This window comes from Denticeps clupeoides, chromosome 18 (assembly GCF_900700375.1).
Source record: "Denticeps clupeoides chromosome 18, fDenClu1.1, whole genome shotgun sequence".
Classification (NCBI taxonomy): Eukaryota; Metazoa; Chordata; class Actinopteri; order Clupeiformes; family Denticipitidae; genus Denticeps; species Denticeps clupeoides.
In genome coordinates this window covers 18,574,046-18,594,389 of record NC_041724.1, presented here as the reverse complement: position 1 = coordinate 18,594,389, position 20,344 = coordinate 18,574,046, and the positions used below count along the sequence as shown (strand labels likewise).

The following is a 20,344-nucleotide window of genomic DNA, read 5'->3' as shown; positions in this document are numbered from 1 at the left end:
TTGTATGATATTTTGATCAGATTGAACTTATAATAAATATCAAATGAAACGAACAAGATGTGCTTTAACTGCAGACTATCAGCTTTTATCTGAGGGTATTTACATCCAAATCAGGTGAACGGTGTAGGAATTACAACAGTTTGCATATGTGCCTCCCACTTTTTAAGGGACCAAAAGTAATGGGACAATTGGCTTCTCAGCTGTTCCATGGCCAGGTGTGTGTTATTCCCTCATTATCCCAATTACAATGAGCAGATAAGAGGCTATTTGTATTTGGAATCTGTTTCTGTCAAGATGAGATCCAAAGAGCTGTCACTATCAGTGAAGCAAGCCATCATTAGGCTGAAAAAAAAAAGAAACCTATCACAGAGATAGCAACATTAGGCGTGGCCAAAACAACAGTTTGGAACATTCTCAAAAAGAAGGAACGCACCAGTGAGCTCAGCAATACTAAAAGACCCGGAAAACCACGGAAAACAACTGTGGTGGATGACCGAAGAATCCTTTCCCTGGTGAAGAAAACACCCTTCACAACAGTTGGCCAGATCAAGAACACTCTCCAGGAGGTAGGTGTATCTATGTCAAAGTCAACAATCAAGAGAAGACTCCACCAGTGTGAATACAGAGGGTTCACCACAAGATGTAAACCATTGGTGAGCCCCAAAAACAGGAAGGCCAGATTAGTTTGCCAAACAACATCTAAAAAAGCCTTCACAGTTCTGGAACAACATCCTATGGACAAAAGCAACCAAAGAGTTTTTGAAGGGAAAGAAGTGGAGTGTTTTGCAATGGCCAAGTCAATCACCTGACCTGAATCCGATTGAGCATGCATTTCACTTTCTGAAGACAAAAATGAAGGGAAAATGCCCCAGGAACAAGCAGGAACTGAAGACTGTTACAGTAGAGGCCTGGCAGAGCATCACCAGGGATGAAACCCAACGTCTGGTGATGTCTATGTGTTCCAGACTTCAGGCTGTAATTGACTGCAAAGGATTTGCAACCAAGTATTGAAATGTATAAGTTTGATTTATGGTTCTTATTCTGTCCCATTACTTTTGGTCCCTTAACAAGTGGGAGGCACATATGCAAACTGTTGTAATTCCTACACCATTCACCTGATTTGGATGTACCCTCAAATAAAAGCTGACAGTCTGCAGATAAAACACATCTTGTTCGTTTCATTTGATATCCATTGTGGTGGTGTATAAAGCCAAAAATGTTAACATTGTGTCGATGTCCCAATATTTATGGACCTGACTGTATTTCATTGCTATCTGGCAAAATTTTATATTTGGTAAATTATGATGCACCAGCCTCATCATGATTTATGTTAATTGAAACAGCTTTTTGTTCCTTCTATTTTAGTAGTACTAAAGCTGGAAACATCGCCTAAGAAAAGAAGAGTCAGCAACACTGCAGAGCAGGTTTATATTCTCATGCTCCTGTACTGCAGTTTTAAAGTGTTGTGAATTGTTCACAATAATACTTTTTTGTCTAACAAAATGTTTGTTTAATTTTATGAACCTTATGGCACTTAAGGTTTTATTCTTACTTTATTTTGGACTGTATGCTTTTATTTGTGCACATTATCTTTCGTAATACTTATATTTTCATTATTTTTCTGATAAGATCAATTTCATATGTTAATATAATAAATATATGCAATAAATATATCAAACATCATTTTCAAATTCATGTTTTGTGGGTCATTGTTTCATTTTATAATGGGAAATTACACTGCCTGTCCAAAAGAATAAAAGTCTTGGATTTAACAAAGCAAATAAGTAAGTGCCTCAATTTTGGGTAATTATGGATGATTATATTAATTTTTTTTTTACCCTAACTGATTAAGAGATGCAGTGAGGAGCTTCTACTCAGATGCAGTGAGGAGCTTCCAAGATAGATCCTGGAAATTAATGGAAAAGATGTTCATCTGTTTCAGAAGGGTTCAATTGTTGGTATATATCAATAAACGTGCTATGATCTGGGGCATATTCCAAGATGACAACGGATCAGGAAATTTCGAAAGAGTGGTTCAGGCAGCATGAGATCACTTCCACACACATATATTCCAGACCTTAAACTTGGACAGGCTGTACAAATGGAGTAACATTCACGCGTGTGTAGAAGTGAACTGGAGAGGTAAAATATAAACTAGTTCAGTAAAACAAGTCCATTCATTCAAGAACAGGTAATATTGATTTACTACCAAAATAATCACTTACATTAATCACAATTTTAAATGTGTTTATATTACAAATGATCAGCTCAAATTGCACAATATTGGGTATTTTGTGTTCAATGTTCGCAAGGTGTTACAAATAGATTATATATGACTTCTTCAGAGTAGTCAATAAATATTTAATTAGGAGGGGTGGAAAAACAATGTAGGAAGAATAAATACCCCTCTTGTCTCTATCTGCAATATTTTGTCTCATGGCAATATTTTCTGCTGGGAATGTACAGAATGAACGGCATGATATCATTCTTTCTGGGAAACAAATGGGTTTTGATGAGGAGAGGAGAGTTTTACAAGCTGCAGCGAAGGGAATAGGTGCTTGAGGAGGGATGTTTTCTCTAAGCAGTTTCATTGTTCACTTTTGCTTTTTATCTCAGAGTTGTCTGTGTGAATGCTGGATATGGAGAGAAAGATTAAAGAGAAAGGCGAGTTTGCTGTACTACCTGAGAAACTTAACCCCTAAATTCTTTTTTCCACCTACACTGTGGCTCCTTCCTTTTGAACTAATGCCTGTGTGAGTTTGACAGGTGAGGAAATTGCTCTAGGCTGTGTTCATTTGTTGGGTCAAAATTGCTGGGAATTTTCAATTTGCGGCAGTAGGAAGGTGAGGGGTTAAGACAGTTGCGTCAGTCTGGATGCTTTATAATGGCGTTTGCTGAACCCTCTGGTTATTTTGCAGCTCTAAAGAATAACTCTTTGAAATATGTTAAAGTTAGATAAAACATAATCTTATGTCATTTTAGGTCAGATGAATGAATCCAGAAAGTTCTGTGCACAATTAAATCAGGCTGATGACACTAGCCCATTGGCAAACCAGTCCTATGGACCTCACCAATTGCCAGCATGGCAGTGGTGCTGCTTCGAAATCCTTTCAGTGTCCAGCACCAAGGGAAGTTCTTGTTCATGAAGCCAGCAGTGGCTCTGCCAACTGCCTCACCCCAGTACAGTTGAGACATGGTAACGTAAACATTTCAGGTTAGACCCGAGGACGGGAAAGAGAGTAGAAATGTGTCACATGATTCCGTCCATAGAGTAATGGCAGGAGAAATGGGGGAAGGTGTTCTTGTGAAGGAAGAGCATGTTAAGAGTGTTCTGGTGGAGAAGAAGCATCAGACAGAGTGATGTTAGTTAGATATTGAACCAGTGATGATGAATGTTATTAGTACATATACAGGGAGTGCAGAATTATTAGGCAAATTAGTATTTGGTCCACATCATCCTCTTCATGCATGTTGTCTTACTCCAAGCTGTATAGGCTCGAAAGCCTACTACCAATTAAGCATATTAGGTGATGTGCATCTCTGTAATGAGAAAGGGTGTGGTCTAATGACATCAACACCCTATATCATGTGCATAATTATTAGGCAACTTCCTTTCCTTTGGCAAAATGGGTCAAAAGAAGGACTTGACATGCTCAGAAAAGTTAAAAATAATGAGATATCTTGCAGAGGGATGCAGCACTCTTAAAATTGCAAAGCTTCTGAAGCGTGATCGAACAATCAAGCGATTCATTCAAAATAGTCAACAGGGTCACAAGAAGAGTGTGGAAAAACCAAGGCGCAAAATAACTGCCCATGAACTGAGCATGCAGCTGCCAAGATGCCACTTGCCACCAGTTTGGCCATATTTCAGAGCTGCAACATCACTGGAGTGCCCAAAAGCACAAGGTGTGCAATACTCAGAGACATGGCCAAGGTAAGAAAGGCTGAAAGACGACCACCACTGAACAAGACACACAAGCTGAAACATCAAGACTGGGCCAAGAAATATCTCAAGACTGATTTTTCTAAGGTTTTATGGACTGATGAAATGAGAGTGAGTCTTGATGGGCCAGATGGATGGGCCCGTGGCTGGATTGGTAGAGGGCAGAGAGGGCAGAGAGCTCCAGTCCGACTCAGACGCCAGCAAGGTGGAGGTGGAGTACTGGTTTGGGCTGGTATCATCAAAGATGAGCTTGTGGGGCCTTTTTGGGTTGAGGATGGAGTCAAGCTCAACTCCCAGTCCTACTGCCAGTTTCTGGAAGACACCTTCTTCAAGCAGTGGTACAGGAAGAAGTCTGCATCCTTCAAGAAAAACATGATTTTCATGCAGGACAATGCTCCACCACACGCGTCCAAGTACTCCACAGCGTGGCTGGCAAGAAAGGGTATAAAAGAAGAAAAACTAATGACATGGCCTCCTTGTTCACCTGATCTGAACCCCATTGAGGACCTGTGGGACCAAATGTGAGATTTACAAGGAGGGAAAACAGTACACCTCTCTGAACAGTGTCTGGGAGGCTGTGGTTGCTTCTGCACGCAATGTTGATGGTGAACAGATCAAAACACTGACAGAATCCATGGATGGCAGGCTTTTGAGTGTCCTTGCAAAGAAAGGTGGCTATATTGGTCGCTGATTTGTTTTTGTTTTGTTTTTGAATGTCATAAATGTATATTTGTGAATGTGGAGATGTTATATTGGTTTCACTGGTAAAAATAAGTAATTGAAATGGGTATATATTTGTTTTTTGTTAAGTTGCCTAATAATTATGCACAGTAATAGTCACCTGCACACACAGATATCCCCCTAAAATAGCTAAAAATAAAAACAAACTAAAAACTACTTCCAAAAACATTCAGCTTTTACATGAATGAGTTTTTTGGGTTCATTGAGAACATGGTTGTTGTTCAATAATAAAATTATTCCTCAAAATTACAACTTGCCTAATAATTCTGCACTCCCTGTATATTGCGTGTGAAATATATGAGTAAGATGAGTGCTGGAGTGAGATAAGGCAGAGTGTCCCCAAAGGAGAGAATGTGGTGGCTGGAGCCAGGGGCATAATTTCCTGGGGGGTTAGGGGGGTCATGACTCCTGTAAACTGAATTCTGTAAACTGAATGTGGTTCACACAACAAACATGCATTAGGTCAGTGTTGTATCTTAGCCCAACAAGTACAGCTTTTTCAAGCTCTGTCGCCAACTGATTTGTACTGCGCATGCGTACTTCAAAAGCCACATTGGTACGGCCTAAACCAAACCCCGAACCTAACCCTAACCGCACGCATGCGTAGTCCAAACTGGGTTTCTGCTCCAAATCAGGTAGCCACAAGCCCAAACCCAACATTATTGTGGCGGACAACATGATTGCACCAACATGCTTTGCGTGCATGACGAGTCATTTATGCATTTTTTTAAAAAATTTTTTTCCATTTTATCGCCTCTTTTATTGCCGTTTTAGCACTAATCAAAATGCATCACCTGACTGCACATTTACCGGTCAAGCCCGAGGCAGAGTAAAAAACACATAAAACACATTACATGCAGTGATAAATGTACTGGCCTAGTGTCCCCTCTCCCCGCTGCCTTTCAGCAAAGGCAGCAGCAAACAGGTCATCAGGCCAGGATGATAATCAAGTTCAAGCCCTTAAAACAATTGCACTTATTTTTTTGTTTATTCAATTTATCTTTAATCATTTTAGCAGCACCATATTTTCAGCAAGTTACCTTTCTTGTAGTATTGTTCAAATAAAGAACTGTTATGTATATGTGTATGTTAAGTATAAATAAATAGAGTTTAACTATGCCACTTTGTTGTATTTTTGCTATCTCGTAACCAGGATCTGGACTAACCCAGAAAGAGACAGATTAGACTCGGGTGTTTAAGACTGAGTGGTTATGATTGGTTATTTGAGTGGTTGTTTCAAGTTCAACAATGGCCCCGGTGTGAATCTAGGACAGCCTAGGAGAAATGATCATCACATTATATGTGTGTTTTAAATGTTATGGAATGCTTGGCTAAAAAAATGTGCCTTTAGCCTGGACTTAAATTTAGCCTTGTTTGGGTGCATGGCATCATAAAAAGAAAATAATGTTGACATTTTTTAGGTAAAATATGCAAAAATCTGCTCAAAGGGAATGTCTATGCTCAGAAACCATGGTCCAATGTGGACCAGCTAGAACAATGTGCCATAGAAGGATGGGCCAAAATCCCTCAGGAGTCCTGTGCCAATTTAGTATTCTGAGAGATTAGTGTCAATTGTGGGTTAGAACGGGTACAGTATTGGTTAGACTATCACTATTTTGGATATATATTTTCTTGTTCAAACTCAGTGTATCAATTAAACTTAACTAATTACACTTATTTATAGAGTATTTGTTTTCAAAATAACAAACACTTATTGTTAATGGTCATGGAGAAATCAGGAGTGTTGTCTAATTTTATAAGTAGGGCTAATAATTTTGTCCTCAACTGTATGTAGAGAAAGCAATGTAGATAATAGGATAGCACCTTGAGATACTCTGTACTTGACCAATGCTTGTCCAGAACCTCGGCTGTTGATATTCACAAAAGTGTATTAACCAATTAAACTATTCAAGTGCACAGCCTCTGATTCCCACCTGATTTTTAACCATTTGAAATTTCACTTACATGTAGATCAGGCTTTTTTATTATACGATTATTTGTTTAAATAATGTAGGGGTATAGACAGTTTTTGTACAGGCATTGATTAGGTCCAGTAATGGTTTCCAAATGGTACCAACAATTGCTTTGAATAACTTTGTTGGTTTACTGTCTGTTATGCAAGTCGAGTTTTTCACTTTCCAATGGGGTAATGCTGTCACGTGTCTACTCAACAACATTCTATATATGGATTCCTCCTCTGTTTGCCACTGTTTCTCGAATTAATTGTATCTTGTCACTTTCACAGTCCCCAGGGTTAAAAGCGTGTGAGATTTGGGGTGACATTTCAGCATGGCTCCTAGTTAATCTAGATATTGTGTTAAAAATGAGATTCTGTTAATTAGCCTTGATAGATATTCCATCTTGGCCAACTCCATTATTTTCCTCTACTGATGAAGGCTTTCATTCCAATCAAACATTGTAGTTGCTATTTTTATTTTTCTGTAATTTTCTCGCCATCCTTCTGCTCTTAAGTTTAAGTTTATGGTTAGTTTCATTGACCAGGGAACTGGTATCTTACTGGGCTATCAAAGTAACAGTGCATCAGTTTTATTGCATGTGAAATCTTTATAGTGCTTACTGCGGAATTGTACCTAAGTATCAAATATAGAGTGTGGTTGTTGCAGTGAGGAGCTCCAATAATATGTTATTTAATTCTAAAAGATGCCAGAATGGAATTAAACAGCGTTCTAAGAGAATCAGTATTACTTTCATCCTGTTTAATAAAATCCCCAAGATAATTAGTTTTTTTCTGATATTGCAATTTCAGAAATTAACTTGTGCCAATCACAGGACATTGTCCTGGACATGAGGGCGTTCATACTGAATGGCTGTTGTGAGACAAACAAGAACATAAGTCCTCTTTCTGCCCATACTTAGTGAGTTGTCATTTTGTCTTGCAGGCGGCTATTCGTTTAGTAATTTCTCATGACTGAATCATATTTTTGGTCCCCCTTCATCTCATTAAGTCCAGTGAAAGGGATTCTTCTAGTGTCTTGGTCACCCCAGAGAGAGCCTTTTCAGAATTGAGTTAAGGCCCAAAATCTATTTTTTCCTCTTATTGCATCAGAATTGAGAATATTTATGGATGGAGCTGTGGTGAATCTCCAAGGCAGATCAGCACAGTGCATTATGAATTTCACCAGTCTTAAGAGCAGACAGACACCTCTACTCCTGGCTGTAGGTTAGGATCTTAGCATGACTTAGCATGACTAATCTGAGTAGTGGGTAATCTTGCCTCCTCTCTTCTTCATCAACGTCCATCTGGATTTGTAATGATTCCTGAATGATGATGGTTTTCAGCAGCATATGTACAATTGTCCCAAAAAACTAAATAATCCAATTTCTCCTTCTTTCTTCTACTCTCTGCTCCTGTCTAACAAGGAAAGAACCGGACGTAGGCAAAAACAGGATGGCATGGTCTCTACCTCACCCCCTGCTTGAAGCCTACCTTCTTTTTATTTGTGAAGAAATTGTCAATATGAAACACTGCAGCACAGCACACAGTGCACACAACAAAATGTGCCCTCTGCTTTAAACTCATCACCTTAGTGAGCTGTGGGCAGCCATGAAAGGTGCCCGGGGAGCAGTGTGTGGGTACAGTACTTTGCTTAGTGGCACCTCAGTGGCATCTTGGCGGTTCGGGATTTGAACCAGCAACCTTCTGATTACGGGTTTCCTTACCTGCCAGGCCACCACTGCCCTTTCAAAGTGCACATCAAGCTATTTGTTCATGGAAGCATCTGCAATGTTGAATTAAGTATTAAAGAAAAGCAAAAAAAAAAAGATATGTATCTCCAAAAATTCCAATCCCTGCAGGGACGTGGTGTCAGGGACAAGTCTCATCAACTGATCACTCTGGGTTATGTTTTTCTGATATTTTATGTGTGCTTACACAGATATAATAAAAACGAATACATGGCAACACACATGTATGAAGCAGTAGCAATAGTCATAAGTCATGAAAATGATGTACAACATTTAGAAACTTGAGGGCACTCATTTTGAACTTTTTTTTAATTGATCAGAGGCAGCTTTCATGCACGTTACTTCCATATTCTGGCTGATTTAAACCTGTGTCTGTGTCTTTAATGCTTTGAGCATTTTGCTTATCACCTGTTTCAAAACAGTGCCCATTAGGGACAGTTTTTGTACACGAATTATTACTAGACTAAATGTCTTAGTCAAGGACTGGGCTTAATGAATTGGAAACTAATCCCAAATGTTGAGACCTATAGGAATTTTTGGGGTTTTTTTTTCCAAATATTTTGATGAACTCTGTAGTTTAGTATGGCAATGAAGGTAATGTAACTTGGTATACTTTGTCTTATGGTGTCATTGCATCCAGACTCCACATTGCATCCAGAGTCTTCAGCAACAAATTCTCATAGCGACCACAGTAATTAGTTGCCACAAAATAAAGCAACTTGTTTTGTGTTTGACGGTGGTATAGCTTGTCCTTTGCATGCAAGAAACCTATAGATGAACTTAATTCCACCTCATCCTGCACAGTAGATGCATGTTTCCTCTTCTACAAAAAGATGAATTTTGTGTGAGTGTGTAACCCCTCCATACTGCATGAGATAGCATTGTTGTTTTTAAATGCATAAAAGTTGTGAAATCCATGTGATGCAAATGAATGTTATAATGAATTTTAATCTAAAATATCTCTCTTTCCCCTCTCAGTATGTGCATTCTTGGAACTTTTCTATATTCATGTTGTGTGTGTGTGTGTCACAGTTTATTATGTGTCTAACATTTAATGGCATTTTAAATTAAAGTATTCCTTTTTTTAAATGTAGCATGATAAAATGGGTTTGGGAGATTTGTCACTTTTTTTTTCTGTAATCTTTTTACTGTAATATTTTTGAAAGCAAAGCTAATTTAAAAACAAAATGGAAAAAGTACCCTTTTTTGCAGCAAGCACCCTAGTGGTAATGTACTTCTTTCAGATGGACAGTGATGTGATGTAAATCTACAAAAGAGGTGACTGATAACACTGACATGATTAATCTCTCTACTTATTTCTCTGTCTCGTTGACTCGTTTTTTATGTATTTTTTATATCAGTTCTTCTCATTTTCTCTGTTTCCTTTTGATTTAATGTTCTGTGATTCCCAGAAGAGGAAATATCACATCCTGTTTCTTCTATTCACTCCATGCATCTCCTCTTTTATGTGAGATAAATGTCAGTGGGAGTTGTCAGTTGAAAATCACGCTGTGTTCTCGGCACCCTCAGATACCAGATATGTCCTTTCTTCGTCTTGGACGCCATGTATGCACCTCAGCACCAGCGGAATGATTCTGGTGTTTAATTCATGAACAGCCGGGGGAGTCGAAAGCGAACGGCCCTACAAAGCGCCACTGCTGTTCATTTCATGGAACACTCACAAGTCATTTGCTTTGACTGCATGCATGCAAATGAGGTCGCGAGTGAGGGGAAGTGCGCAGAGGCTGCAGACGAACACTGATCTCCCATCCGGTGCACTGTTTGTGATTAGACGCTTCTTGAGAATTTTGAATTTCAGTCTCTGGTATCCATGGCAACCAGAATACAATATAGGGTTTTGAATTAGAGCCCAGTGGCTTTTTCCCAAGCTCTCAATGCCGAGCAAAACAGCGTCATGCCAGTGGAAAGAGAGAGAGAGAGAGAACAGAGAGGGGGCATTTTCTTCTTTTAATTCAACCAACCATCCATTATTCACAGAGTGCTTTTATTGCCATTTTTAGATTTATATCTGAGATGAGATGAGCCTCACCTCCTTCAATATCAAACTTCCTGTAAACATAATAGCCTGTGAGTCTCGAGTGAGACTCCTGACGCATCAGTTATCTTGAGCTGTACACGCTTAGTCCAGAGCGCTCTGATCACATGGTCTGGCTCCGAGTTAAGTTGAGTGGAAGTGGGTCATGACCTGGAGGTCAGCTTGTAGAGGGAGGCAGCAGGAACTCACACTATAAATGTAAGGCTGCGTGAATGAAAAGTCAAATAAAATTGAGAGTAATATGGAAACGCGACTCCCCCTCATGACTGCACATCTCTGCACATTGATGAGCTGTGAGCGGTACGCTGGTATCTGGGAGAGCCGTAGTGAAGCGCAGTGTAGTGTGCTGCTCCATGTTGTAGAGTGTGAGTTTAATACTGGCCACTCTTACAGACATACGAGACACTGGGGCCAAGCCCGTTATGGTGTACATCCACGGAGGCTCCTACATGGAGGGCACCGGTAACATGATTGACGGGAGCGTGCTGGCCAGCTACGGGAACGTCATTGTCATCACCCTCAACTTCCGGGTTGGCGTGTTAGGTAAGCATGTCATCTTTCCTTCTTACCACTGTCATTTGCCTGAAGTTCTCTTTCTGGGAAAAATCTGATTCTGGTTATGGTTTGCTTGTTTACGGCTGCCATGTGTGTGTGTGTGTGTGTGTGTGTGTGTGTGTGCACGCAGGGGGAAAATTAATCCAGTATTTGCAATCCAACACATAATGCTGAAGGGAAAGTAGATTAAAAATAGATTAAGCTGAATCTCAGTATGACTGAGCAATTGAGCAATGCTATGTTGATGTCTGTATTTTAGCCCCAAAATGGCATTTATAGTAGAATTAGTCAGAGGATAAAACATTCAAACAACGTTCAGTCAACTTTTACAGAGTAATATTTTTAGATTGTGTCCATGATTGTGTGTGTGAGAAGCTTTCACCTCTGTGTGATTTAAATATATAAATACATTTGGCTAACATTTTAATTGTGAAGTGTAAAGGGTTGATCTGGAAATAATTTGTGCTGAGATTATGGCATCCCTGCTAAAATCACATACCCCAGTTCCCCAAAACTCAGTATACCTCAGCAACTGGAAGATATATTAGTTTCTTCCTGAGAGGTGTAGGAATGAGCAGCTATGAAAAAATAAAGGTGGAAGCGAGGCATTATAATTAACAAAAAGGAATTGGGCCGAAGGAACAACTGAAAACAACCCGCTAAGGCAATTTTAAGAGCAAATATCTAGCTGGACTTTTCATAATATCCAAACTATTACAAACTACCCATTTGGATACATTTGAGATTTATTAAAACCCAACCTTTAAAATTCATTTGTTTCATTTTACATTTCACTTAAATTATTCACTCCATTTATTACTGCTTTTTATATATATATACTAATTTAATTGCATATAATGTTGTAATAGTTACAAATACAGTAACATATAGTTGCAATAACAAAAAAGGTCAAATTTGTTCATAATACATTATAAAACACCATAAGAACTAATATAAAGAGTGCTCTGCACTGCGTTTCTGGCCATTCCCCATTGGTTAGTGTGGATGAGTCTGAGCTCATTTGACTAGTCAGAGAAGGTCAATTTGTGATGCAGTCCCAGAATAGACGTAAATAACATCACTCACCAGTCACGAGCGGACAAACACAAGATGGGGAAGAAAAACACATAATTCATGTGCCCTTTTTTGACCAGTGGCACCCAAAATCATTTCTGGATCACAAGTATTGGCTGTAATTAGACTTGTTTGAACGTGTTTTATGGATGAAATCTCCAGAGGTAAAGTATACTTTTTTGCTATTGGTTTGAAGTTCTGCTGTTTTTCTGTCAGTTTGGACTTGATCTGCAGGGTGTTAGATTCAATATCATATGTTATTTAGCTTTCAGGCATTTTGTGAGTTTTTTTGGTGTTTGCTTGTGTTGGAACTGCAATTTGTTGAGGTAGGTTTTGTTTCTTTTTGTCATGTGGATATGTGACGTGTCGATCTGTACATGTTGGCATGTTCATTTAAAATAGAAACTGCTCTGTGCTGCCCTCAGTGCCGGAACTCAAGAACAAGGTAATGAACAGAATTTGATACACACACAACTCACATGTCACCCTGAGAAGCAGACAAAGACCATGCTTTCAGAAATGAAGAAAAATATTACAGGACTCTTCACAGTCTTTTTCTTTCTTGACGGGCATTTGGTTCAGTTGGGCTTTTATGTCTTTCTGCTTCTGGTAAGTTTCCACCAAATACTTCCTTCCATATGAATACAACTTAAATAACATTAACCTTCCACTCTGATGTGTGCACTGGAGGAATTGTGAACAACATTGTGTGTTTGTTTCATTCCCTATCATCTCCCATCACTAGCCAATTGTGTACCCTAAACTGCAAGAAATATAATTTGTTTAAAGGTACGCTCATCATATAAGATTCTGGTGATGTCTGTGTTTGTTCTGGTTGGAGGTTTTGATGGTCTGATAATGCAGCTAAAGTTCACCAGATGTAATTAGATCAGACTACAGGTATAAATGTATGTGTCTCCAGGTAATGATGGAGCAGAATGAATTTCTGCCACTGGCTGTTGTGGGTCACTGAACATGAGTCTCGGATTTGAATCTGTTCTTTGTGAAGTATGTCACCTCTTCCTTTGTTGGCTCTATAGGTTAAGAACAGATTCTGCACATTCATTAAGCAACACTTGCTGAAAATTGTTCTCCTGGCTACACATGAACACATCTTCATTTTAGGTTCCTTTTTTGGGGAAAATGTATAAGGGATTTCATTCCCCAGGGGCCCAATTTGGAATCTCTATTAAGATGAATGAGAATTAATTTCAGGTACTCTTTAACTGGTGTAATGCTACCACCTGTATGATCTACTGCTGAGCAGAAGGGTTCTGCAGATCACATGGCTGCTGCTGCTGGGTAATCTGAGTGTAATTATGCTGGCTGGTTGGCTGGCAGCATATCATGGATGGCATTGAGCGAGTGTGTGTGTGTGTGTGTGTCACACCAAGGAGAGCTGGACTGGGGTTGCAGTGTCTCTTTAATGATTTGTAATGAGTCTCGGTCAGGGGGGACTATCTTGTATCAGTGCTCTTTACAAACATAATTACTCAGTGGCTCTCTGGAGCATGTCAATTTCCAGGTCCTGTGGGGGGAGACTTAATTACTGCTTCCAAATGCATAAAAATTGACCAAGGCTGCCTCTTGCCAAAATCCAAGGTGAGCCATCCCACTTTTCCCAACTGTAGCCAAGGTAGCCAAACATCATTTCTTTTATGCAGTTATGGATCTATGTAGTTTGGTCTCAACAACATTTGTCAAAAACGGTGGCTGTAGGTCATGGTGCGGTTTTCAGTACTTTTCCATTAAGTCAGTGTTAAATTTTGAATTGAATTAATTGCCATTTTATTTGACCATCACTGGCCTTGGTCTTCTGCTATTATTCAGATTGGAAAATGGGAAACAAAAGTGTTTTTTTTTTTTTTTTTGTAATTGATGCCAAAGTGTAGCATGCTGGAGAGTTATTCTGTTGGTGGAGCTGCTTTAGTGGTGATGAGGAAAGAACCAGTCACAACCCAGAAAGTGATGCCAAAGATAAACACAGCTGGGATTTAAAATGACGTCTCGGTTGTAGGATAACACCAAAGTTGGCTACTTAACCTCCGGTAGCCCCAGAGAACAGCTTTTAATGCTTTTCAGTCGATTAAGGACAAGATCCGCCCCCTCGGTAATTGTGTCACTGGCTGCTGCTCAGTTTGAATCTCTAATATAACAGAGGATCTGGAATGCACTGCATCTCGCCCTGGGCACGCTGTTTTCTCCAAAATCCGGTCACTTCAGGTTCTTCTCCTGGTTTCAGTACAGCTCTATTGGCTCAAATTACGCTGTTCCACTGAGTCAATTTCCTGCTTTTTAGTGAATTATTATTTATTGTGTGTACAACACAGTCAAAATGAAAATTGTTTGCACTTTTCAGAAAGCTATATTGAAATATTTACACTTTTGTAGCCAGTAGGCAACTGATGGGCTTTTAAGCAGCTTGCTTTACCTCGCATATTGATATTACATTGATCACATTGATCATATGATGGGCATACTGGCTCAAAAAGTAATGTTTCTGACAACAGCTTAAACCACTTTGTTATGGAATATATGTTCTTGTCAGGATTGCCTGCAGCTGGGCTCCACACCGGAATCCAATCCTGACGCCCCATAAATGCCGGAAGTTTCCGCCCGTTCGGGGTCGCTGGCATTTTCGTGAACTTCAGTTAGTAACACTGTTTGTAATTTGAGTTCTGGCAATCGCCACACGCCTACGGGTTAGTTTTAGTTTATCTGTATTTAAGTTAAATCGTTTTCGGCCACCGCGCCATTGTTTATTTGTATTTCTTTATTGTTTATAATAAAACCCCCTTCCCAGCATGTCAAACCTCTGCGCTTCCTTCCCCCGTAAGTCCGTAGTCGTGACAGTTCTCTGTGTGTTGTGTATGGCTGTCTATTGGTTTTGTATGTGTTGTGTATTAAAATCCACTTGTCTACTTACAGAGATAAATTGAAAGAATACCTTAGCACAACATTCCTGCCTCCAAATATTCCATATATAGTACTCTATGGGTGTGTTCTTTATGGTTGTAGATGATTGTTGTTCATCATTGTCTTTCATTGTTATGGTTGTTGAGGGAACCCAGTGGATGGTTGACTAGGTAAGAAATTGGAGCTTCACCGCACGAGCCAGGCCACTCAACACGACTGCTGAGTGTGCGTTCACTAACCGCTGAATATACCTCAAGATGAAATAGCTGCTGTGTGGGAACAATATATTGACAGGATTGGAGGCATGTTGTGATGCTGAAAATTGTTAGGAATCATACAAAAATATTTCAGCAAGCATGTTCTCCTTCAGAACATGTTTTACTCCACTGTACTCATAACGAGGTAAATCACTGTAAATCTCTGTAAAAGGCACTTGCTGTGGGATTAGAATCAGAGTTCATTGTTCCGGCGGCTTTATCGATATAAAAAATTAAAATAAAAAAAAATAACAACACATTTCTGGAAACATTTGAAGCACCTACCAATTGCCTTTCATCTGAGTCAAGGGATTCAGAGACCTGAACAAAGCAAAAAAAGTGAAACGCTTTACCAAATGTGATTGTAACAAACGCTCCCTTTCTGCTGGGGATGCCTCCCTTTTGTTCTCTCCCTGTTTTCACAACCTTTGATGTATGGAGCTGCTCTGAATTCCTTCTATATGCTTAAATTGCTTATTGTGCATCTGTGTAGAATAGTGACAACACAATTAAATTAACGTCATTTGCATTTTCTGGGTTATTTCCAAGATGAAAGCCAAAATAGGCTGGACATGTTTTTTCTTTTTAAACTGCTGGAGCTGGTTTTTCATATTTTAAATTTTCAAGCGTAATTTGATGTCAGATAATATGTTTTATGCATGACAGAGTGTATGTGATATGACAGACAGAAAGAGGACATATACTACAATGTGGAAAATGATATGGATCAGAAAAAGGGCTGTTCTTATTTTCAGTAGACTTTTAAATAATTATTCATGCAATTGAAGAAATATTGATTTTATGCTTGAAACCTATCTAATACAAGCCCCAGTTGTATGTTTAAATTCAAAAATAAAAAAGGCTTATTTTCTGTGTAGAGAATGTCTGTGTAAAAGCACAGGGTTTTCCTTTTTTCCTGGCCTTGCTTTCCTTTTTACTGTTAGCTCCTTTGTCCTTGCGGACTTGTGTCCCTCAGCAGAGAACTACACAAGCCTGTACACATTTGCTGACTTATTTATACATTTGTTTATGAGGTTTAAAGCCGCGTTTGCAGTGTGAGGATCTCAGGAGCAGCTCTGTAAAGCATATGACTGCTAATTGCTGCGGATTGCTGCTTGAGGTCTGGGTGAGTATTCAGCATCTGAGGAAAGTTATGCAGGCTGGTGGGGTGACTGGCCGGAGAGATTAATCATGTTCCCCGGACCGGCAGAGCAGCCAAGGTCAGCGCTCCTGTGTGGGAGTCTGATGCAGAGGCAGTGACGAGTTGAGGGGGCTTTAAGAGTCGAATATAGTCAACAGGGGAGAAGAAATAATACAATTATTTCAGAACCACTCTCTGGAAGATGAATGGTTAACCATCTGCAGCTGACGGGGATTTATATGCTGGTGAATTCATTTAATTTAGCGTTTTGGAGATTTTATAAAGACCATTAACTAAATGTGATTTAATCTATTATCTATTATTAATCTATTATATTTTTTATTTCTATTCATATTTCTAGTTTATTTCTAAAAAAAGAAAAAAGCATGCAACATTGTGCAATTCATGCTAATATAGATATATTTTAACATGTATCTCTAACCCAAGCTGTCAATATCTTTCTACCCTAGCCAGTAATTAACATGCCATCAAAGAGGTCATAACTGTCAGGCAGCTTCATCATATAAAACCATCCCTGATTCATCAACCCAGGACACCTTCTTCCTTTGCTCCAGACAACTTGCATGTTCATTGTGAGCTTTTGGTGATGGACATGGGTGAGCATGGGCACCCATAGTGACACAGAGGGGCTTGATTTTCACCTGGTATAATAGGCGCAAGCATGGTAGGCATATTCCTTGTTTAGTTTTAAGGCAACGCACATGTAAATGAACTGGTTACACTAGTGAACAACGCCCATGCGTAGCACATTATTAACTCCTTCGTTGCACAAACCTGTTGTTCTGTGCATCATCACATTTAAAATACCCATTTTGATTAATTATTTTGGAGGAAAATGCTACCTTAAGTAGTTCTCATTATTTTTGATGTGATTAAAGGCCTTGTGTTGCCTATTTTAAGATTTTGGAAATTGTCTGTAAAGTGTCTTCTAAGTCTGTTCTGTTTTAGTATGAAATTGGAGTAACGGAGCTTGACGTGATGGATGAATATGAACGGATAAAGTTATTTCTCTTTTTGTAATGAGACCTTTGAGGATTGTCACTTCATGTACTTTAGCATTTGTGGACCTAATCAGTAGAAGAGCTGGCTGTGAAATTGCACACCAGGCCTGTTGCCCCGAGACATGGGGTTTTGTGAGATGCAGCGATAAATAAGAGGAGCTGACATGCTTTTCCTCTTGAATCAGGCAGGTGTGTCTGAACATCTGAAAGCAAGTTGTCTGACTAAAGTGGCATTTACTCCAAGGAGACGAGGGGTCACCATTTCCCTCAGTTTCCAGCAAGTCCTTTGAATACTGCGGTGATGAAAAATCACAACAGAGCCTTAAGCTGAACTGATGAGCAGCAGCAGAGAGGAAAAAAACAACCTTCACTCCTATCTTATCCCGCAAGGTTTCATTACACTCCACATGCACAGGTGTGAAATCCAGAAACTCTGGAGTCGGAACAGGCCGTTCTTGGCTCGGTGCCGGATGATCCGTGACTGTGTGGCATTTGTCCTTTAATGTGTGTGGCCCCATGCTGGTGAAATGACCTTTTTCCTGCATCTCGCTGCGCACCTGTCATTTGAAGTGTGAAGATCATCTAGAGCCTCCTTCAGCAGACGGGAATATGCAGGAATCTTAATTACTCATTTACATTCAGCCTTATATCGTACTGCTTCAAGCATTCGGATGATTGTGTATAAAAAAAGCAAAAAAATAAGAAATCAGATTATTTTTACTACAAATGCTTATAGTTTTATGATAATGTTTGAAAGACCATTTAGGTGGACGGATGGTAAATTGTAAATGCTTGGGGATGTGTGGAGTGTACCAGCCAGGACACACACGTGGCTTTTAGAGATGATGCAGCGTCCATGTTTTTTTTAATCAATTGATTTGTAACTGGTTCAGTGGAGCATTTAACATAAAACCTGCTCCAGTTCTACAGCAGGCCAGATGTGTAGTGCAGCTGTAGCAGCGATGAAGCTCTGTAAGTAAAAGATAAGAAGCTTGTCACTAAAGGAGCAACACAAGCCTCACCGATGCGTACAAACTGCTTGATATCTGATCAGAAATGGAAATAGGGAGAGTGAGATCAACACAAGGCTGTACAGATGGAGTGATAAACGCTTTAAATGAAAAAAAAACCCATAATCATCAGCATGGGGGTCAGATACTGGAATAAATCAGGATATGAGTTCATTTGAAATGAAATACAAATGCCATTCATTATTTCTGTCGCTTTTTGCTCTGGTGCATCATCGTATCCCCGCTTTCATTTTGCCGCTTGAGGCACATTCTCTGCATCATCCCAGATCTCTGTTCCCTCAGGATGTGGAACAAAAGGTTTTTTAAAAATAGAGCATGACTGAGCTGATTGGCTGACGATATGGTAATACTGCAGATCTGAATACATTGAACAATGTGCCATGACTCTTGATGTCTAGTTATTGTTGTTGAGAAATCCGAGTATTGTGACTGGCATGTAGTCCTGCATGTTCTCCACCAACATGACGTCACAGGACCAAATAATTCAATTTACTTAACATGAAAAGGAAATATATAAAACACTTTCAGATAATATTTGCAAACTGAATCATTTTGAATAATCCTTATGTTGCAGACATGAGGTGGATTGTCAGGTATCTTCTGGCTCTGGTGATAGAGAAAAAAGAGCATCCATTTATTAGCTTGCTGTTGTAACTGACACATGAGATAGGGGTGTGGTTGCAGCATCCCCAGTGTTTCAAGGCAGAGAATGCTACAAAATGGTGTCATGGGCTCTTTGGAGTAGTCCAAGAAAAATCTACTTGATAAAAATCCACAAGAGCATGAGAACCAGGGTCTGATGTTCTGTGCATACTGAAGACAAACCTTAATACCTTAAGGGTGGTAGTAGCCTAGTGGGTAACACACTCGCCTATGAACCAGAAGACCCAGGTTCAAATCCCACTTACTACCATTGTGTCCCTGAGCAAGACTTTACATTACTTTACTTTACTTAGCAGACACCTAACCCTAAGTCGCTCCAGAAGGGGACTGTCCCTGTAACTACTGATTGTAAGTTGCTCTGGATAAGGGCGTCTGGTAAATGCTGTAAATGTAAAATGTAAATGTGAAACAGGACTCATGAGGAAATTTGCAAAGTCTCATGTCTCAGTATATGCAAAGAAAATCCATTCTTTTATTGATAATATACTACTATTATTTATAATAATAATAACAAGATCAATAAGAAAATAATAGAACCTTCTGTAACAATTCACTGCCATTAAAATAGGTAGGTCATTAGGTATTCATGAGTGTCTAAGGAGCAGCATCTACATTTTTCACAATCTGGTATGAATACAGCATTATTCACTATTGTCTAATGCGTTTGTGCCTACACTGCATTATTTCATTAAAACCTGTAAAAGCCATTTAAAGCCATGGCAATTGCTCATAATTTGGTGGTACGTTACAGTATGGTACAAATTTACCCTGTGAGGTAAGTGGATGTGGCTAAAACCGAATCCAAGTTCAGCTTCCTGAAAATCTAAAATTCCTTGTTCAGGTCCTAACTTCATTCCTTCTGACTATGTTCCTTAACGCCTGTGTGGAGGTTTCTGTAAACCTCCTAAAAACAATTTGTGAACATTGCTCTGTGTATTTGTGACAACTATATATTTGTGGATTTTGGTTTGTGCAATTTGATTAATGCCAGTGATCTGAATCCTTAGTTTACATACAATATTTCCATGCAATCTACCTGTGTTAATAAATTAGAAACTGTTCATTCCTGTAACTTCTATTGTACCATGCCTCTGGTAGTAGCCTAGTGGGTAACACACTCGCCTATGAACCAGAAGACTCAGGTTCAAATCCCACTTACTACCATTGTGTCCCTGAGCAAGACACTTAACCCTAAGTTGCTCCAGGGGGACTGTCCCCTGTAACTACTGATTGTAAGTCG

At 39.4% G+C, this 20,344-nt stretch overlaps 1 protein-coding gene across 5 annotated transcripts in view; it reads left to right on the top strand.

The window, feature by feature from the left end:
* Positions 1 to 20,344, top strand: part of nlgn3a (neuroligin 3a) — a 121,310-nt gene that overhangs the window by 54,403 nt on the left and 46,563 nt on the right. For 4 of the 5 annotated variants that reach the window (XM_028959833.1, XM_028959831.1, XM_028959830.1 and 1 more), the window contains one exon: positions 10,839 to 10,988. In XM_028959833.1, coding sequence (XP_028815666.1) covers positions 10,839 to 10,988 — 150 coding nt within the window. Of the gene's footprint in view, positions 1 to 9,388; positions 9,858 to 10,838; positions 10,989 to 20,344 lie in introns of those variants that run through there. The other variant, XM_028959835.1, reaches the window with a different exon arrangement.